At 53.8% G+C, this 17088-nt stretch overlaps 1 protein-coding gene across 1 annotated transcript in view; it reads right to left on the bottom strand.

Annotated features, from left to right (window-relative positions):
- Ncs1 (neuronal calcium sensor 1) overlaps positions 1-16117 on the bottom strand; it is a 52470-nt gene extending 36353 nt beyond the window's left edge. Inside the window, exon 1 of the mRNA XM_031369742.1 lies at positions 15678-16117. Coding sequence (XP_031225602.1) covers positions 15678-15741 — 64 coding nt within the window. The 5' untranslated portion in view covers positions 15742-16117. The remainder of the gene's footprint in view (positions 1-15677) is intronic.
- Positions 16118-17088: the final 971 nt, after the last annotated feature.

Here is a 17088-nt window from a genome sequence, read left to right as displayed (position 1 = left end):
GAATGTCGAGCTTGTTTCCGCTCACAGGGTACTGACTCTCTGGCCCAAACTGACTCTTTAGGACCAGGTGTTGCTGGTACCAGATAGCAAAGGCCCTCAGCTTCTGCTGGCCCATCTGCTGGCACTGGCAGACCCACATTCAGGTCCTGTCTTGACATCGTCCAACTGTGTAACAGTGGACACACTGACTAAGTTCTCTGAGTCTAGACTTTTCTTTCAGGACACAGGGAGCCCAAACCCACCATAGTTGTGCACATGAGAAAAAGACTTCCGGAAATGTCACTGACTGTGGCCTCAGGGAAAGAGTATGAGAAACAGCTTTGCCACTGCTGACTGTCCAGTCCTATCCTTCCCAATTGCTTCGAGCTCCAACAAGCAGGACATGTATGCCTGTGACTGGTAGTTAAACAGTACTGGTTGGTGTGTGGTAGGAGCTCAGCGCACATGTTCCTGCAGAAGGTGTTCAATGGCCACTTGCTGCAATGTTCCCAGCCTTCTTTCTTGCTCTTTGAGACACACACACATCCACATGTACACACACATGTACACACACATGCATATGTACACACACATGAGAAATACAAGAGGGACCAGGGCTGGTCTCTAGTTCAAGTTTTATCTACTACCGGACTGGGAACCTTCCAAGAGAAGGGACCCTATGGGGGTAACACCTTCTGCGCCCCTCAGGGGGATGTTGCTATGAGCTGTTTCCTGCACACTCCTGGATAGGGAACACTTCCCCAAGGTTTCATACAGCCCAATTCCAGTGCTTCCAGACCGAGTCTGCCGTGGCTCCTGCCAGGAAGCGAAGAGATAGCACATTGAATCCACTGAAAGATCCTTCATTAAACGTCGTTGTTCTTGGTGTGTCTTCTGACTTTGGGCAACTGAACTCCCCTCCCTGAGCCCCAGTTTCCTCCTCTGCAGAATGAGAGCAGTGATACCTTCCTGGTAGGATGAGATTAAGACACAGGATATTTCAGTTCCTCGTCTAACAATCACAGCAAGCCAGGCCCTGAGCATGGCTTTAGAGGTACAGCAGTGACCCCCATGGCTCCTGTCCTCCAAGCTCCTCATGTAACCAGAACAGACCTGAGGTACAGAGCCGTCCAGTCACCCATGTGGTAAGAAAGAAAAGATCAGTGATAAGAGCTCACTTGGTAGAGTGCTCGCCTAGTGTGCACTGAGCTGTGTTCGAACCCAGCACCCTGTAAGACAGGGCATTGTGGTGCGCGCTCTGAACCCAGCACTTGGGAGGAAGAGGATCAGAGGGTCAAGCTACATGGCAAGTTGGAGGCTAGCCTGGGTTACATGGAACCCTGTCTGGGGCAGGGGACGTGGAGGAGCAGTAACCAGAGTAGGATCCACCCTGGCCTACTCTGGGAAGGCAGAGGGAAAAGCTGTATAGAGGCTTACCCAGAAGCAGAGAGCGGTCCTCTGACAGGCAGAAGTGAACTAAGGAGACTGTCAGAAGCAGCTGCCCGCCCAGCTCTGACCTCACAGAGCACAGAGGTGCCTCAGGTGGCCACGTGCTGCTGGAATAAAGCCTTAGCCACAGGAGGCTCTTGTCATCTGGGCAGAGGGAACACGACAGGTGTCCTGAAGCATTAGCAACTGTCACTGTTATTAATAAAGGTGTCACCACAGCCACAGGAGAAGTGCAGCTTGGCAGGACCTACTGGTAGGACATGGGCATCCCTGTCTCTACCCCCAGGAACCCCTCTGGTCAGGAGACCTCCTTCCCACAGCCCACCTTCCCATTCCGCTCACGCCCTCCTGACCCCCTCCCTCAGCCCTTGGTTGGGGACATACCAGGGTGATCACCATCCATAGCTCAGGCACGCCTGATCCAGGCACAGTTGCTAACGTCACAGCCCGTGGATCCCAGAACAGGATTGGGGAAAGGGTGATGAGGGATCCCTAATGAGACCCATATCCCCCCAAAGAAGGGTGCAATGCCCAAACGAGGGGATAACTAACTGAACTGGCAGGGACACTGTTGGGGGGTGAAGTAGCCTCACCTTTAGCTAGCTCCTCCCACTCCTTCCCTCCCACCCAATGCAGCGACCCTGCTCCCGAAACCCATCTGCAGACCCTGAGGTCTAGCTCCAGCAGAGACCTTGGAAAGTTCTGGGCATGAATTCCCAGGTGTCAGGCCAGGAGGGCTGGAATACACACAGCTCTAAGCAAACAGTATACTTTAGTGATGCTTCTGGAGCTGGCCCTTTAAGAGCCAGGGTAGGGGCGTGGCCCTGACCTGCCCTCCAAGGAGGAGGCACCCCAGTGACTCACTGCTGAGCTAGTGGTGCAGAGGAACTGGAGGACCCCAAACTGGCTGGGTAGTCACCCATCAATGTGACAGGTGTAAGATAGACAGGTAGCATCCTGCAGCACCAGAAGTCAGGCTGTGACCTTGACCACAGCATCTGCTGGTGCCTTCATCTTCTAGGCCTATAGAGTATTCCCAGCCATTTACAGCCTGTGTCCCAAGCTGCCTCTCTATGGGGGGTGGAAGAGGACACGAATCTTTAGGGGATTAGCCACTACACATTAATCTCTGCAGGCACCTCTTGGTCCAGAGAGATGCCTCCTGTCCTTCGTGGACATGAACCTTCTAGGACCTGAAGCTTAGGAGGCTGGGATGTTAAAAGTGTGCTTGCCCACAGTGCACAGGGTCCTAAAATAGGTTCCAGCACTTCACAGACCAGGAGTGGTAGCGCCACTATTGAAGGTGGAGGCATGAGGCTCAGGTTATCCTCAGCTACACAGGGAGTTTGAAGCCAACCTGGATTACATGAGATACTGTCAAGAAAAGAAGAAAGGAGGGAGGAGAAGAGGGAGGGAAGGATGATCAGGAGGAAGGGGGCTGGAGAGATGGCTCAATGGGTAAAATGTTTGCTCTGAAATTATGAGGACCTGAGCTCTGATCCCCAGCATCCCAGTACAGAGTGTGGTGGGAGGGGAGAGGGACCCTTGGCCAGTCTAGCCCATTGGTAAGCTCCAGGCTCAATGAGAGATCTGTTCAAGAAGTCAGGTAGAGAGTAGTTGAGGGAACACCCAGTCTGTACCTATGTCTTTCATATGTGTACACATGTACATGCACGTGTGCGTGCATGCACATGCACACACACACACACATGAATGCATGCACTCACGCATGTGCGTACTCATAGTTGGGCCTGTCTTTGACCTGGTAACTCTCTTCCTTACCTGTCCAGCTTGGCATGTTTGGTAGGCCCAGCTCAGGACTACTGTCACCAGCGTCCTCCTCCTCCCAGACCATGTCCTGGGCACAGGTCCTGAGAGTGGTGTCAGGCAAAGCCTCTAGCCCAAATCTGCTCTACCCAGGCCTCCTCCTGCATCCATCAGGGCTGCCCACATGAGCAAAGGAGTATACAAGACACAGCTAAACTGACACGCCCCTAAAGCACTCCCACAGGTGCCTATGCCGGGTACATATGTCCCCATTGTACCAACAGCTTGTCTTGACATTTAAACTGGCCTCACTTCTGTTTCTTCACCACATTACGGATGCCATATAAGCCAGAGAGCCAACGGTCTATGCTGCCTTGTGTTAGCACCACAGGGTAAACTGAGGCAGGTAGTCTAAAACTACCTTTTCAACCAGGAAATGAGAACTAAAGAGGCAGACAGAGGAACCCTTTAGCCACCTGGGGCTCCCCTGGAGCCTCTGTCTTCCTCTTAAAGCTGCAGGGCATCCATCCCAGAATGCCCTAGGGCACTGTCAGAGCTGCCTTCACCCCTTCCAGGGAAGCAGGCATCCCAGCAGAGCCCCTAAAGCAGGAGCCTCTATATTTTGATGGTTGCTGCTACTTATAATTAAGATCCTGTTCCTCTTGAGCCCAGCAAGGGCCCCATGACAAGCAGTATGAAGACAATGGCTACCCTGCCTGGTTGGATGTGTAGACTACAGAGCCCCAGAGGGTTGGGGACCATGGCAAGAAGCCCAGTGCCCAGGAGCACAGGCTTTGAGCAGCCCAGCTCCCTGTTTGCACAGCGCACACCATGTATTTTTGAACAGAAGGAAAGCATTCGCCTCCCCCCACAGTGCCAAAAATAGCCCCGTCTCCTGCTCTGAAGGGAAGCTTTGGTTCCTACCAAGAGGCAGGTGCAGGAGGGCAGGAAGGAGGGATGAGTGGCTGGCTGTCACCTCAGACCCAACCTGTCCCCCCCTACAAGCCACAGAAATTCACAGAAGCCCCTAGACCCAGAAGGAGTCCCAGGAAAAAGGGTCAAGTTTAATGCCAGGTAGAGAAGTGGGCTCAGGATGGGTTAGAAGAAGCCCGGAGCATCCATTAGCTATTTACTTCTGTCCTGGCTTTCCTATTCATCTTGACAAATGTGTTAGGGGTGCAGGTGGGGGTGGGAATGGGGAGCAAACCAGAAGAGTAAGCCCTGCAAGGAGCCTCAGCTTCAGCTCACAGCCCACAGCTGAGTGGAGGGCGGGGTAGACACACTGCCTCTACCGCACCAAGAGAGACACTGGCAGGTAGCACCACCGCTGGGTGGCGTGTATTCAGCCTCCTCTGAGCATCCGGAGTTCAGAGTTCACCCACCCACGCTGTAGCAAGCCTGCAAGGGGTGTGACTCTCTCCATGGATGTGTGAAGCAGTAAGAAAGAGTGGCAGGCCCCTTGCCAGTGTTTCTCACACTTGATTTGCTTGCTCTATCTAACCCTCTGGGCAGGTTCCCTCACTTTGCCCATTTTACAGATAGCTCCTGGGCTGGTGTGTGTGTGCGTGTGTGAGTGTGTGTGTGTGTGTGTGTGTGTGTGTGTGTGTGTGTGTGTGTGTGTGTGTGTTGGGGGGGTGAGCTGACATGCCACAAGTAAGTGGGGAGGATTTGAAGCTAGCCTTGGGGGGAAGGATTCCCTGAGCTGCAGTTGCCTGAAGCAGACAATAGACAGCAGACAGGCCTCAGGGCTCCATGTCCCTCCCTCCCCGAGACACACAGAAGAGCAAGCTAGGGGCTGAGGGAGTAATTACAGGGCCTGTGTGTGTGCTTCCAAGTCAGAACCGCTTTCTGGTTCCCACAGCAACTTCTTGGTTAAAATAATAATAATAAAGCTGGAAAAAGAGGCCACTGTTTGTCCCCAAAAGGCCAGAGCTATGGGGGACCCAGGCAGCTGTGGGGAATTCGGGCAGCTGTGGCCCCAGGCTAGGGTGAGAGATCAGCACCCTGTGCTGAGAACTGGGGCCCAAAATAAGGAAAGCAAAGCGCGCTATTTCTGCCCGGGTTAAACATTCCTGAGAGCCACATTCCTTCACTCCTGGAATCCAGAACACAGGGGCTCCGAGTCTAGCAGCTTCCACTGTGGAAAGCTAGGCATGCTGGAGCCATTCTTGCAGCCGTTCCCAGCCCCCTAACCTGTGCTCCTAGGGCCAGAAGAGCTTCCCCAAGCAGAATAATAGATCTCCCCAGAACTGATCTATATAATATCACATCAAAAGGAAAAACAGGAAGGCAGAGACCTTCTAAGAGGGACAGCCAGATACAAGGCCCTGGCTGGACCCTGGCAATTCCCAGGAACCACGAGGTAGTGGTGCAGGCTGGCCGGAGCAAGTGGGATCGAAGGAAAGGACCCAGGAAGAAGGGTCTGGAAATGGGAACAATGGAAGCCACATCCGCCTACCTGTCCCTTAACAACTCTGCTGCACAGAGACCAAAATCCACAAGACATGGTGGAAGCCTCAAGGAGCCGTCCGTCACAGAGACTCTATGTCACTGAGTCCCTGAATCCACATCAAATCCATGAGGACTGGGTCTCCTCCTTTATCCAAAGACATATCATATGGCAGCTAGGCTGTGCCAAACAGTGGTCAGGGGCACAACCGTCTAGGGTACTCTAGGTCCCACCTCACCCTGAACATCTCAGCCCCAGCCCCAGCCTGCCATCAGAGCAGGAACAGGGGCCAGGGGAGATGGCTCGGTCAGTACAGTGTCCACTAGAGGATCTGACAGCCAGCACCTATGTAAATGCTAGGTGTGGCAAAGCTTGCAACGGCAGCTGAGGAGACAGACATGCAGTCCATAGAGCTCTCTGGCCAGCCTGTCTAGCCAACCAGCGAGTTTCCGGCTCAGTGAGAGACCCTGACTCAAGAGAAAAATGGAGAGCAAAGAGGAAGACATATGATCTCCGGCCTCCATACACATGTACCTACACTAAGCACACACAAGTGCACAGAAACACAAACAAGGGTAGTGTGGACACTGTAAAGCAGGGAGTCCCCCTCCATGAGATCCCAGAGCTAGGTCTATTGCCTTCAGCTGTCTCCCTTGGGGTAGGTGGAGGTCGAGCAAGCCCCGAGGACTGGGGACTGGGATTTACAGTCCCCTGTTTATTCCTGACCACACTCACTCAATATGATTACCCACGATGCTCTTACCTCTGCTCCCTTAATGCAGAAAGCCAAGGCAGGAGTTGCCCAGATGTCCATGGGAGGCAAGACATTCTGCTCACCACCTGGCATCAGCACCATCCCACGAATCCAGAACACTTGGCCAGTGTCTGATATTCCAGAGATGGGTACTCACTACCCTGTGCTCAGAGATCATAGGAGAGTATGCTCATGAGAGAAAGGGCATGGTTTTAGCCACACGGAGCTAAGATTAGCCTGAGCCCAAGATTGTTGCTAAATGGCTAAAAGACATTGGTATGCCCCTGACTCCCTGAGCTTTCTTCCCATTTCCTATAAAATAAGCACCAATCACATTCTCAGCCATGGGAGGTTGGGGGAAAGAGCTATAATACGTGACACCACACCCAGTCAATACTCAGGACACCTAGCTTTCACCTGACTCTCTAGTCCCCATTATCATTCATCCGGGTGGCACTCCTCCATGTCCACCAGCTACTGGCCTCTGATGGGAAGGGCAAGGGAGAGGTCGAGAAGCAGCAGCATATTCCTTGGTCACATAGCTGCTGGCTGAGACACCTCTAGCCCATCTGAGGTCTCCCTCTCCTAGCCACCTCCCTCCAGGTACATCTGCATTTACAACCTGCACAGAGCTACTCCCCCAACCCAGACACGATATGTGTTCGTGCACAGACCAAGATGGCTCACCCACTCCTGACACATGCCATGACCCTGTCACACTCAGAATACGCGCACGTGAGTCAGAGCTTGCACACGTGACCCTCAGCCCCTATCCATCCTGCACCACCCACACAGGCACCCACACATGCTCACACTTAACCCACACACCCCCACAGAGCCTGCTCAGTGCCTCCCACCTGCATAGGCTGAGTATTAAATACTCAGGCCCAGGGCCGGATAGGACCAGGCTCAAACCTTAGCTACACCACTTGCCAAACTGTAGCCACAGGCTACCGTCTCGTCTACCCCCAAGCTTCCCTGTCTTTATTTATGAAAGAGGGACCACAGAGGGCTGTTGCTGAATGTTCCTGAGCCCCAAACATGGCCCTGAGCCACAGGGACCATGCATCATATGAGTCTCTCTCACGGCTACCACAGACCAAGGGGGCAGGGCTGAGAAGAGCTGATAAATTCAACACTACACTTTCTCTCTCAACTCCCAGATGGGGACATTGAGACATCAGAAATCCAGAACAGGGCTCGGAGGTTAACAGCATTTCCTGCTTTTGCAGAAGACCTGGGCTTGGTTCCCAGTATCCACATCAGGGGGTTCACACTGCCTACGGGTTCTGGCCTCTGCCTGCACATGCTGCACATAAGCTCACCCAGGCACACACATACACAGAGACAAAACCCAAACCTCCAATGACAGGCACAGCACACTCCTCTCAATGGACACTTGATTTTCTTTGATAGAGCTACTTAAAACAGAGCACATCACAGCCCACCCAAACCCCAACGCATATAGCAAAATGGAAGGACCCTGCAAAGAGCCCAGGGCCATCTGTCTGTCCCTCAGGCTTGTTGTGCAGTCTTAGGAGAGGTACTAAGAAATCAGGACATTGAGGGCTGTGCACATAACTCTGTTGGGAGAGTGCCTGCTTAGCATACACACAGCCCTGGGTTCCATCCACAGCACTGCATAAACAGGGTGGGGTGGGGCTCCCCTGTAATTGCAGCATTTGCCAAGTGAGACAGGAAGATTAGAAATTCAAGGCCATCCTCAGCTATGTGGTGAATTTGAGGCCATCCTGGGCTACATGAGACTATCTCAAAAACTAACAAAGATGCTGGGTGGTGGTCGCAATACCTTTAATTCCAGCACTTGGGAGGCAGAGGCAGGAGAATCTCTGAGTTTGAGGCCAGCCTAGTCTATAGAGTGAGTTCCAGGACAGCCTGGGCTACACAGAGAAATCCTGCCTCAAACAAACAAACAAAAGTGACAACAACAAAACTCAAAGACTGACAGATGGGTGAGTGGACGGACAAATGGACAGATCTTGTCCCATGTCTCTCCTTAAAGATAAATAACTCAAAACCCAAAATGGGATCATGGAGCTAAAATCATGTTATATTTTTAAAGTTTTTTCTCCCTTCCCCCTTTTGAGCAAGGCCTCCTTTGTGCCTTCTGGTCTGACTTTGAAGTCCAGCTCTCCTCCTTCTATTCTAGTCTCTGGAGATGTAGAGTTACCGCATACACTATCACAGCTGGCTTGAAAGGCTTTTGGTTCACAAAGCTGACTTGCTTTCCAGAAGGGTGTCCTAGCCAGCTTTTCAGCAACAGCGGGTGACCACAGGCCACCTTCCTGCATCCTCACCAGCACTGGGTGTCCCTGCTCCATTCCAAGGCTGCCAATCTCACTGGGAAGGAAAGGGAAAGTTCAGAGTCTCAAGTTCATCTTCTTCATTACTATTAACTAGAATTGCAGACTCCTTGATCCGGAGCCCTTCCGGGGCCATGAAGTCGGATGCCTGGGGGGGGGGGGGGGGGGGGCATCTGTAGGTTCACTAGGCAAGGACTCTACCAACCTAGCCACATCCCCAGCCCATGTATAAAGAGTCAAAGCAGAGGGCAGGGGAGATGGCTCAGTGGTTAAGAGCACTGACTGCTCTTCCAGAGGTTCTGAGTTCAATTCCCAGCAACCACAAGGTGGCTCACAACCATCTGCAATGAGATCTAACACCCTCTTCTGGTGTGTCTGAAGACAGCTACATAAAATAAATAAAATAATATTAGTTGTATGTATAATCCTATACATAAAATAATAAATAAATCCTTTTTTTAAAAAAAAAATTCAAAGCAGAAATTGTCCTCACAGCTCTGTAATGGGTGTTACTGTCAGGTAACAAGATTAAGTAAAAACATATTGCATGCATACATCAAACATTAAAGACAAATCAACCCGATGTAAGCCAATGAGATAGCTAAGTACATAAAAGCATTTCCCCCAAGCCTGGGCACCAGAGTTCACTCCCAGAACCCGCATGGTGGCAGGAGAGAACTGACCCTCATGGTGGCAGGAGAGAACTGACCCTCACGGTGGCAGGAGAGAACTGACCCTCACGGTGGCAGGAGAGAACTGACCCTCACGGTGGCAGGAGAGAACTGACCCTCACGGTGGCAGGAGAGAACTGACCCTCATGGTGGCAGGAGAGAACTATTGCTCTTTGTCCTCTGACCTAAACACACACATGCAAAGGAAGTGATAATGTAAATAGTAAAACTAACAAAAAGGTAAAGTTAGAAATTACAAGTAAACAACTCCTAAGGCACAGAATAGTGAAGACCATCTATGTAGTTCTCTGGGCATTCCTCTAGGTATCTCTAGACTCTGTCAGGCCATCCCCAATGACACCCCTAATTCATTGCCACAGTCTTCTTCCGGTCCCTATTACTGCCTCCTTCATTTTAGGGGCTATAGCCAAGAATGTTCTTACCAAATCTAACCTCGCTCGCAGTGTCCCCCAAATCTATCACCTCCCTCCCACAGCTCCTCACACATCCTGGAAAACACCCAAGTTCCTGCCCATGACCTTCTGAGGGTGACTCTGGTCAGACCCACTCACCCCCAGTATCCCCACAGACCTCACCCTGGAGCAGATGGGGCTCAGTCCTGAGGTGGTGTGGGCTGCCAGAACAAGAATCTGCAGAGACACCGAGGGTTAGGGGACAGGAGGAGCCAGTCACATTCCATATAGAGACATGGGAGACAGGGGCAGGAAGACCAGCAGCCTGAGGTGATCTGCGACTGTAGCGCTCCCCTGGCTGGTTACCAGGCTCCAGAGGATTCCCTTCTTCTTTTTTTTTTTTTTTTGGTTTTTCGAGACAGGGTTTCTCTGTATAGCCCTGGCTGTCCTGGAACTCACTCTGTAGACCAGGCTGGCCTCGAACTCAGAAATCCACCTGCCTCTGCCTCCCAAGTGCTGGGATTAAAGGCGTGCGCCACCACCGCCCGGTGAGGATTCCCTTCTTTTAGCCTGAATCCTCCCCAACTCCAGGGCTCAGCACGAAGCATATTTCCCAGAGGAGGAGGGAAGGTCTCCTCCCCACCACAGGAAAAGGTTAGAGCCTCCCTATATCTAGATTAGAGCCTAACCCCACCTGGGGATTGCTGCCCAGAGGCCTCAAGCCTCTCTGGCCCACAAAGCATTGAATTTTCCTGTAGAACCAGTAAACCATGAAGTTAGGTGTCAGACAAACACTAGGGACTGAAGAAGATATGTGACTTACCCAAGGCCACACACACAGCCTGTGGGGGACACAGCCTGCTGTCCACAGAGCTGGATTGTCTTACTTAGGTGCCCACCTATGTTTCTCTTGCTGCTTTGTTCCATCCTCAGTGAAGGAAGGCAGGCACTCGGGTACAGCAGCAACCCCTTTCTCTGGTCCTCCCGTCTCCTGGGCAATGATGACCTGCCCACACAACCCCATGGAGTCACCAGGCCAGCTCTGAAATTCATCCCAAGATGGATGCCTCTCCTAAGGCTACTCTCTGATAGAGCTGGGTGCAGGTAACGCTCAGGAAACATTTTTTTTAATATGTAAAGATTTATTTATTTATTATATGTAAGTACACTGTAGCTGTCTTCAGACACGCCAGAAGAGGGCATGAGATCTCATTACAGATGGTTGCGAGCCACCATGTGGTTGCTGGGATTTGAACTCAGGACCTTCGGAAGAGCAGTCAGTGCTCTTAACCACTGAGCCATCTCTCCAACCCCCTCAGGAGACATTCTTTATCCTATGCAACAGACTTCTCTGGGTGCCTGGACAGCCCCAAACCGGAAACTTCAGAGTCCAGCCGGTAAGTCCCTGCACCTCTCAACCTGACCCCATCTGGACCAAAGTATCCCCCTCCTCAGGCTCCAGTGATGCCCGCTTCTGCACAACCACGGAACACACCCCTTTCTCTCTTTCCTGATCTACTACGTTCTAGAAAACAGCCAAAGAGGCTCAAGGTTGGCAGGCAAGGTCAAGGCCAAACTGAACGGGACCAAGAGACGAGAAGTGATCTCCTGTCTTGGGGTTTCCATTGCTGTGAAGAGACACCATGACCAAGGCAACTCTTATAAAGGACAACATTTAATTGGGGCTGGCTTACAGGTTCAGAGGTTCGGTCCATTATCATCACGGCGGGAAGCACTGCAGTGTGCAGGCAGGCATGGTGCTGGAGGAGCCAAGAGTTCTGCATCTTGATCTGATGGCAGCCAGTAGAGACTGTCTCGTGGGCAGCTAGGAAGAGGGTCTCACTGCCCACCTCCACAGTGACACACTTCTTCTATCAAGGCCACACCTCCTAATAGTGTCATTCCCTGGGCCAAGTATACTCAAAGCACCACACCTCCCTTCCATGAACAGAATGTCTCCAGCAAGAATATCTGTGGGGTGGGGAAAAACCAAGTAGAAAGGTACCTCTGCCTTTGCCTACACGAAGGCCAGGACAAAGGACCTGGGAGCCACCTGTCTAGTCTCTGCTGCAAGCAGGAACCGTGTCTCCTATTCCTTCTCTGTGTGCCCAGCAGAGTGGGCACTTAGTGAATGGCAGATAAGGGCAGTTCCAACATGATCCAATGAGGTGGTAGGCCCTATGGGGTCTACCCAGAGAAAATAGCCCAGGACTTGCTCCATCCCTGAGTTACTGTGCCAGACACAAAGACTGGGATGGCAAGAAGCGCCATCCGCAGAGATGAGACCCATCCACAAACGACACTGAAGGCTGGTTCACAAAGAAACTCAAGGCTGAGGCTGTGTCACTGAGAGAGCAGTTGGCTCATTGTGTATAAGGCCCTGGGTTCCATCCCAGCACTGGAGGAGGAAATGAGTGTATGTGTGTTTCTCTCTCTCTCTCTCTCTCTCTCTCTCTCTCTCTCTCTCTCTCTCTCTCTCTCTCTCTCTCTCTGTGTGTGTGTGTGTGTGTGTGTGTGTGCTTTCAAGCAGTAGTGACATGGTTTGGAAATAGTCACGGGCTACTGACCAACACGCCCCACTACACCTCTGCTACTCCCTACTACCAAGACCATACCCATTTTGCAGAGAAGGAAAGCAAGACCCAACTAGGCAAGAGAAAAGGCTTATCCCTCTGCTTATTCTGCCTCACCAATCAGCTCTAAGAGAGTAAGGCAGACCTTGCTCCCCTCCCCCCAGAACTCCCACTGCGGCTCATTCCAGTCTGTGAGTCCTGCCTAGGCTGGGGGGGGGGGGGCGCGGGGAGGGCAGAAGTAGAGGGTTCTCCCTTTTGCTAACCCAATCCCCTTAGAGATGGAGGAAGTTCCAGAGAAGGGCAGGCGTGCACAGTGTCAATCGATAATTTCATCAGCACAGAAAGAGCATAGGAAGTTCCAGGGCATTAAGCCTGAAAGAAGGTTATCTTCGGCCAGGCTGAAGCCAGGTGTGAATCCAGATGTGTGGTCAAGTCCTCATAGAACCTTCTCATGGAGCCCTCAGCCCTCCCTGCTTACACACTCTCTCCCCTTCCCTCTTCTTGCCCAACCCCTGCCTCCACACAACCCAGGATGGTGCCTAGCATAGACAGACTCAGGTAGGACCACTGGGTCCCCAACCTGGACCCTGTAGCACAGGACAGCCAGGGACATGGAGTATGTGTCAGGCTATGTCTCTTTAACTGGGTCTCCTCAGAACCAAGAATCAAAACCAATATATTACTCTCGCTCTTGTTCTGTGTGTTGATGTGTGTGTGTGTAGATAGATGTCTCCTACCCTTGTGATTGCAGCTGAAGGCCAGAGGTCAATGCTAGGTGTTATGGCTCTCCACCTTCCTTTGCTTTTAAAGGCTGGTTTTATTTTTAATTATGTGCAAGAAGCTTGGGGGAGTTGTGTGTATGAATATAGAAGACCATAGAGACCAGAGACTTTGGCTCACATTGATCTGGAGTTACAAGCAGTTGTGAGCCACACATGTTGGGGCTGGGAATTGAACTCTGGTCTTTAAGAAAGAGCAGTACTCATTCTTAACTGCTAAGCCATCTCTCCAGCTCCTCCACCTTATTCTTTGGGCTGGTATGTCTCAATGAACACAGAGCCAGCTATTTCATTTAGACTGGCTGGCCAGTGAGCTACCAGGATCCCTCAGTGTCCGCCTTCCCTGCGCTGGAGTTATAGGCATGAACCACAGTATCCGGCTCTTACGTAGGTGTGTACTAGGGACTTGACTCAGGTCCTCATGCTTGCACTGAGCATCTCTCCAGCCTCATGATTCACACTTTCAAGCACCCAACTCCAGAGCTCAGCCCAGATCTAAGAGAAGAGCAAGCCAAGTAGCAGGGACAAGAGATGGGGACATTTGGGAATCCTTTCTGGATGATGCGTCTCTTGACTCCCCACTCAGAATTCTCCTAGTAGATGCTTCCATACCTCATGAGAAAGAAGCGCACGTAGTGCCAGCCGCAACACTCTCTGTTTTACCTGATGAGATTATTTTACTTCCACAAAAGATCTGCAGACCTACTAAGCTCCCACACTGTGAGAGATGGCTGTGGACCACATAAAGACCTGCCTGAAAGGAGCTGGCTTTCACAGGGAGATGAGCCAGAAGCAAATGAATCCCCCCCTACCCCTAAATAAGGTCTTCGATGATGGGAAAGTGCCCAGACTACCTCCTTCCCTGAACAAAACTGCTCCACATCACAAAGGGCCTTTAAAAATAGCTCAGCGGAGCACCACCAGGCCAGTGCCTAACAAGAGTTTTGCTGGCCCCATTCTTCCAAAGTTAATGGCCAGTCCTTCAGAGAAGGGGCTAAAGGAAGGGGTCTTGGCCCCTCTGGTCTTTCAAACCCAGCATTTGGCCAGGGTGGGAAAGAGAGATACAGAAGGGCTCTTGGCTTAAGCTAGAGATGCCAGCTCATATCTCTCAGCCTTGCTTTCCTCTCTATGAACAGCTGTAGTGCCCAGAACAGGCCAAGTTGTTGATGTACAGTTGAGCTAAAGACACAGTTGATGAAGCATGACACACTCAGTAAGCAGGACCCTGACCTCACAGGGCTCCTTGGTGGCCCCCAGCCTCACCATCATGGAGACAGCAGGGTACACCACATGCCACTGTTTCTGGAGAAGTCCATGGAGCCCTCTACCCTCCCCAAACCCTGAGGTCCTGGCTGGTTCAGGGAGTGAGGGTGTCCCACTAATGGCCTACCTGCTAATGACTGTGAGCCACACCTTCGAAGGCCCCGTTAACCTCACAGACAGCAACAAGCTAGAAAAGGGCACCCACCCGATCTGGAAAGAGAGAGTAGGTGGCCTGGGCCGGGAAGGATACCTCTCCTGGATGTGACCTCCATGATGCCCAATTCCTCAGGACAGGGGCCAGGAGAGTCCAGGCAGTAAAACCCCCTTTGTTCTAAGTCTAGGAGAGTAAGGAGCATGGGGCTAAGGCACTGGGTTGGCCAAGACCTGCAAGCGTGCTCAGAAGACCGATATTGCGGGGCAGGGGAGGGCAGAGGCCATGCACTGCACCAGAGCCTCGATCTACACCGAGCTGCCAGTCAACTGCCTGTCTTTCTGGGTGATGCAGAGCGCTCAGCCAAAGCTTCCCAGGACCCACTTCCAGGGCCACCCCTGGAGAGGCTTCGAGGAGGGGGACACCTGGTGTGGAGGCACTGAAGATGCAGAGTCAGATCTGTGAAGTTGGGCAAGTGGAGAGCTACACCTGGGACTGATCTAGAGGACCGTGGAGTGGGACAGACCTTCCTTCACTCATCAGCTCAGGCTATGTAAACCCATTTCCTAGTGCGGCAGAGACAGGAGCAAGGAAAGGGTGAGACTGAGAATACAGCCCAAACGTGCGACATCTAAGAGGGGGCCCAGCACCCTTGGCCCCTTACAGTCACTGCCTGAGCGTTCTACCAGTCTCGCCAGCCCTCTCCCTCCCAACACACAGTCACACTTGCCAGGGAGGGGGCGACAGGCCAACCTCGCAAGAGGCAGGAGCCGCAGCAGCATCATTAAGCATGAATCACCCACCCACCCTGCTCCAAGCAGGAGAGCCACACAACGCCCGGGCGCCCCCTCCTGGGACCACTGCCCCCCGCCCCAGCACAGACCGAGCCCTTCGGTCAGGAGAGGGGCAGCGGGTGGGCTGCGGATGCCTTGAGGACCCGGGGTGGTCCCTAGAGCATGCTGACAAGCGACACCCTGCCAGGGCCGTGGGCGGGGGCGCGGGTAGAACAATGGGCCAGGTGCGGGGCAGGGGCGCGGCCGGGAAGGGCGGGGGGAAGGTCGCGGCGCGATGGGGAATCGGGGATCCGGGATCCGGGTGCACTCACAGTAGGTTTTTCTGGTCAGCTCCTCCACAACTTCAGGCTTCAACTTGCTGTTGGATTTCCCCATGCTCGGCGGCCGCGGCCCCCGCTCCCCGGGCCGGACCCGCTCGGGGCGCCCAGCGGGAGCGGTTGGGTCGGGCCGGGGTGCGCGGAGGCCGGCAGGCCGGGCTGGGCCGGGACGGGGCCGCGCCTTTGTCTGGTCGTGCCCGCGCGTCCCGTGCGCGGGGCTCCGGCGCGCTGCGCGACCGCGGCCGACGGTTCAAGGGGCCTCGGGGACCGGGCGAGGGCCAGGCCTTGGCGGTGCAGGCGACCACGGCGGGGTGTTGCGCGGGGCTGGACGCCGCAGCCGCCGGGGCTCGGTAGCCGCGGTCGTCCCTGGTTACTGGGCTGCGTAGCACATGCTCGCTACTGCTGCGCCGCCGCCGCCCCTACGCTCCCCGCCTCCCGCCCGCACCGGCGCGCCAGGGGTGGACTCGGAGCCGCCACTCAGCGCCCGGCACCACCTCCCGCCCAGCTCCGACAGGCGCGAGCTCCGCGTTGAGGCACCCCCCCCCCTCCTGTTGGCTCTCCGGGGACGCCAGGAGGTCGCCGCACCGCCCCCTCCAAGGATCCATTCCCCCCCTCTCCGCAGCGGCGTGGGCAGGGAGGGCCCGGAAAATCGGACGTGAACGAGGCCAAGTCCCTGCCCGGCGCAATTCATTCATTCCACTTGGATGTGCTGGGCGCTGGGGACCCGGCGGCCAAGCGGACGGGCGCGATCCCAGACCTCTCTGGGAGCGTCTTGATGTGCTGGCTGGCATGGGTTGCGGTGGGAACACTTTTGCCTGGCCTTGGGGGAAGGGACTTCAGGTTGAGAGAGGAATTGGGGTATCAACCTGGAAGGGGTTTGGCCTTGGAGGGAGAGCAGCCTCTACACCCCAGGCTCCAGGCAAGGCTGGGAATGATCTGAGGCCAGGCAGAAGGGCCAGAGCTTCTGGAGACTAGCCTGGCAAACCTCTTTCCCCCAAGGACCTGGCCTCTGTCCCGGGGACCCAGGAGTACTTGCGGCTTAGGCCTTCTCTGTTGTGGGGCTTGCTTGGAGTGGCCAGAGGGAACAGAGCCTGCTGTTGGGGCTCCATGCCTGGAGGGCTTCAGCTTAGAAGCCTGCAGCTGCGGTGGGACTCCAGTGAAAGCACGGTTTGCCTTGCCCTCCTTCAGAAATGTCATCGCAATTGAGACCTCTGCTGACTTTCTGCCCAACTCTGTCTCCTTAACAGCTCAGGAAAACTTGGACCCCTTAGTCCAGTGGGGGCTTGCTTCTCCCAAAGAATGAGTCCCGGGGGGAGGGGGAGCAGAAATATGTTGCTCTCAGAAGGCCCCAAGGGCCAGTGGCCACCTCTGTGAGCCAGTCTTAGTAGCAGAGGCCTGGGAGCCA

This window comes from Mastomys coucha, unplaced genomic scaffold, assembly GCF_008632895.1.
Source record: "Mastomys coucha isolate ucsf_1 unplaced genomic scaffold, UCSF_Mcou_1 pScaffold15, whole genome shotgun sequence".
Lineage (NCBI taxonomy): Eukaryota > Metazoa > Chordata > Mammalia > Rodentia > Muridae > Mastomys > Mastomys coucha.
The sequence above is the reverse complement of the archived record's forward strand: the minus strand, read 5'-3'. Positions and strand labels throughout refer to the sequence as shown.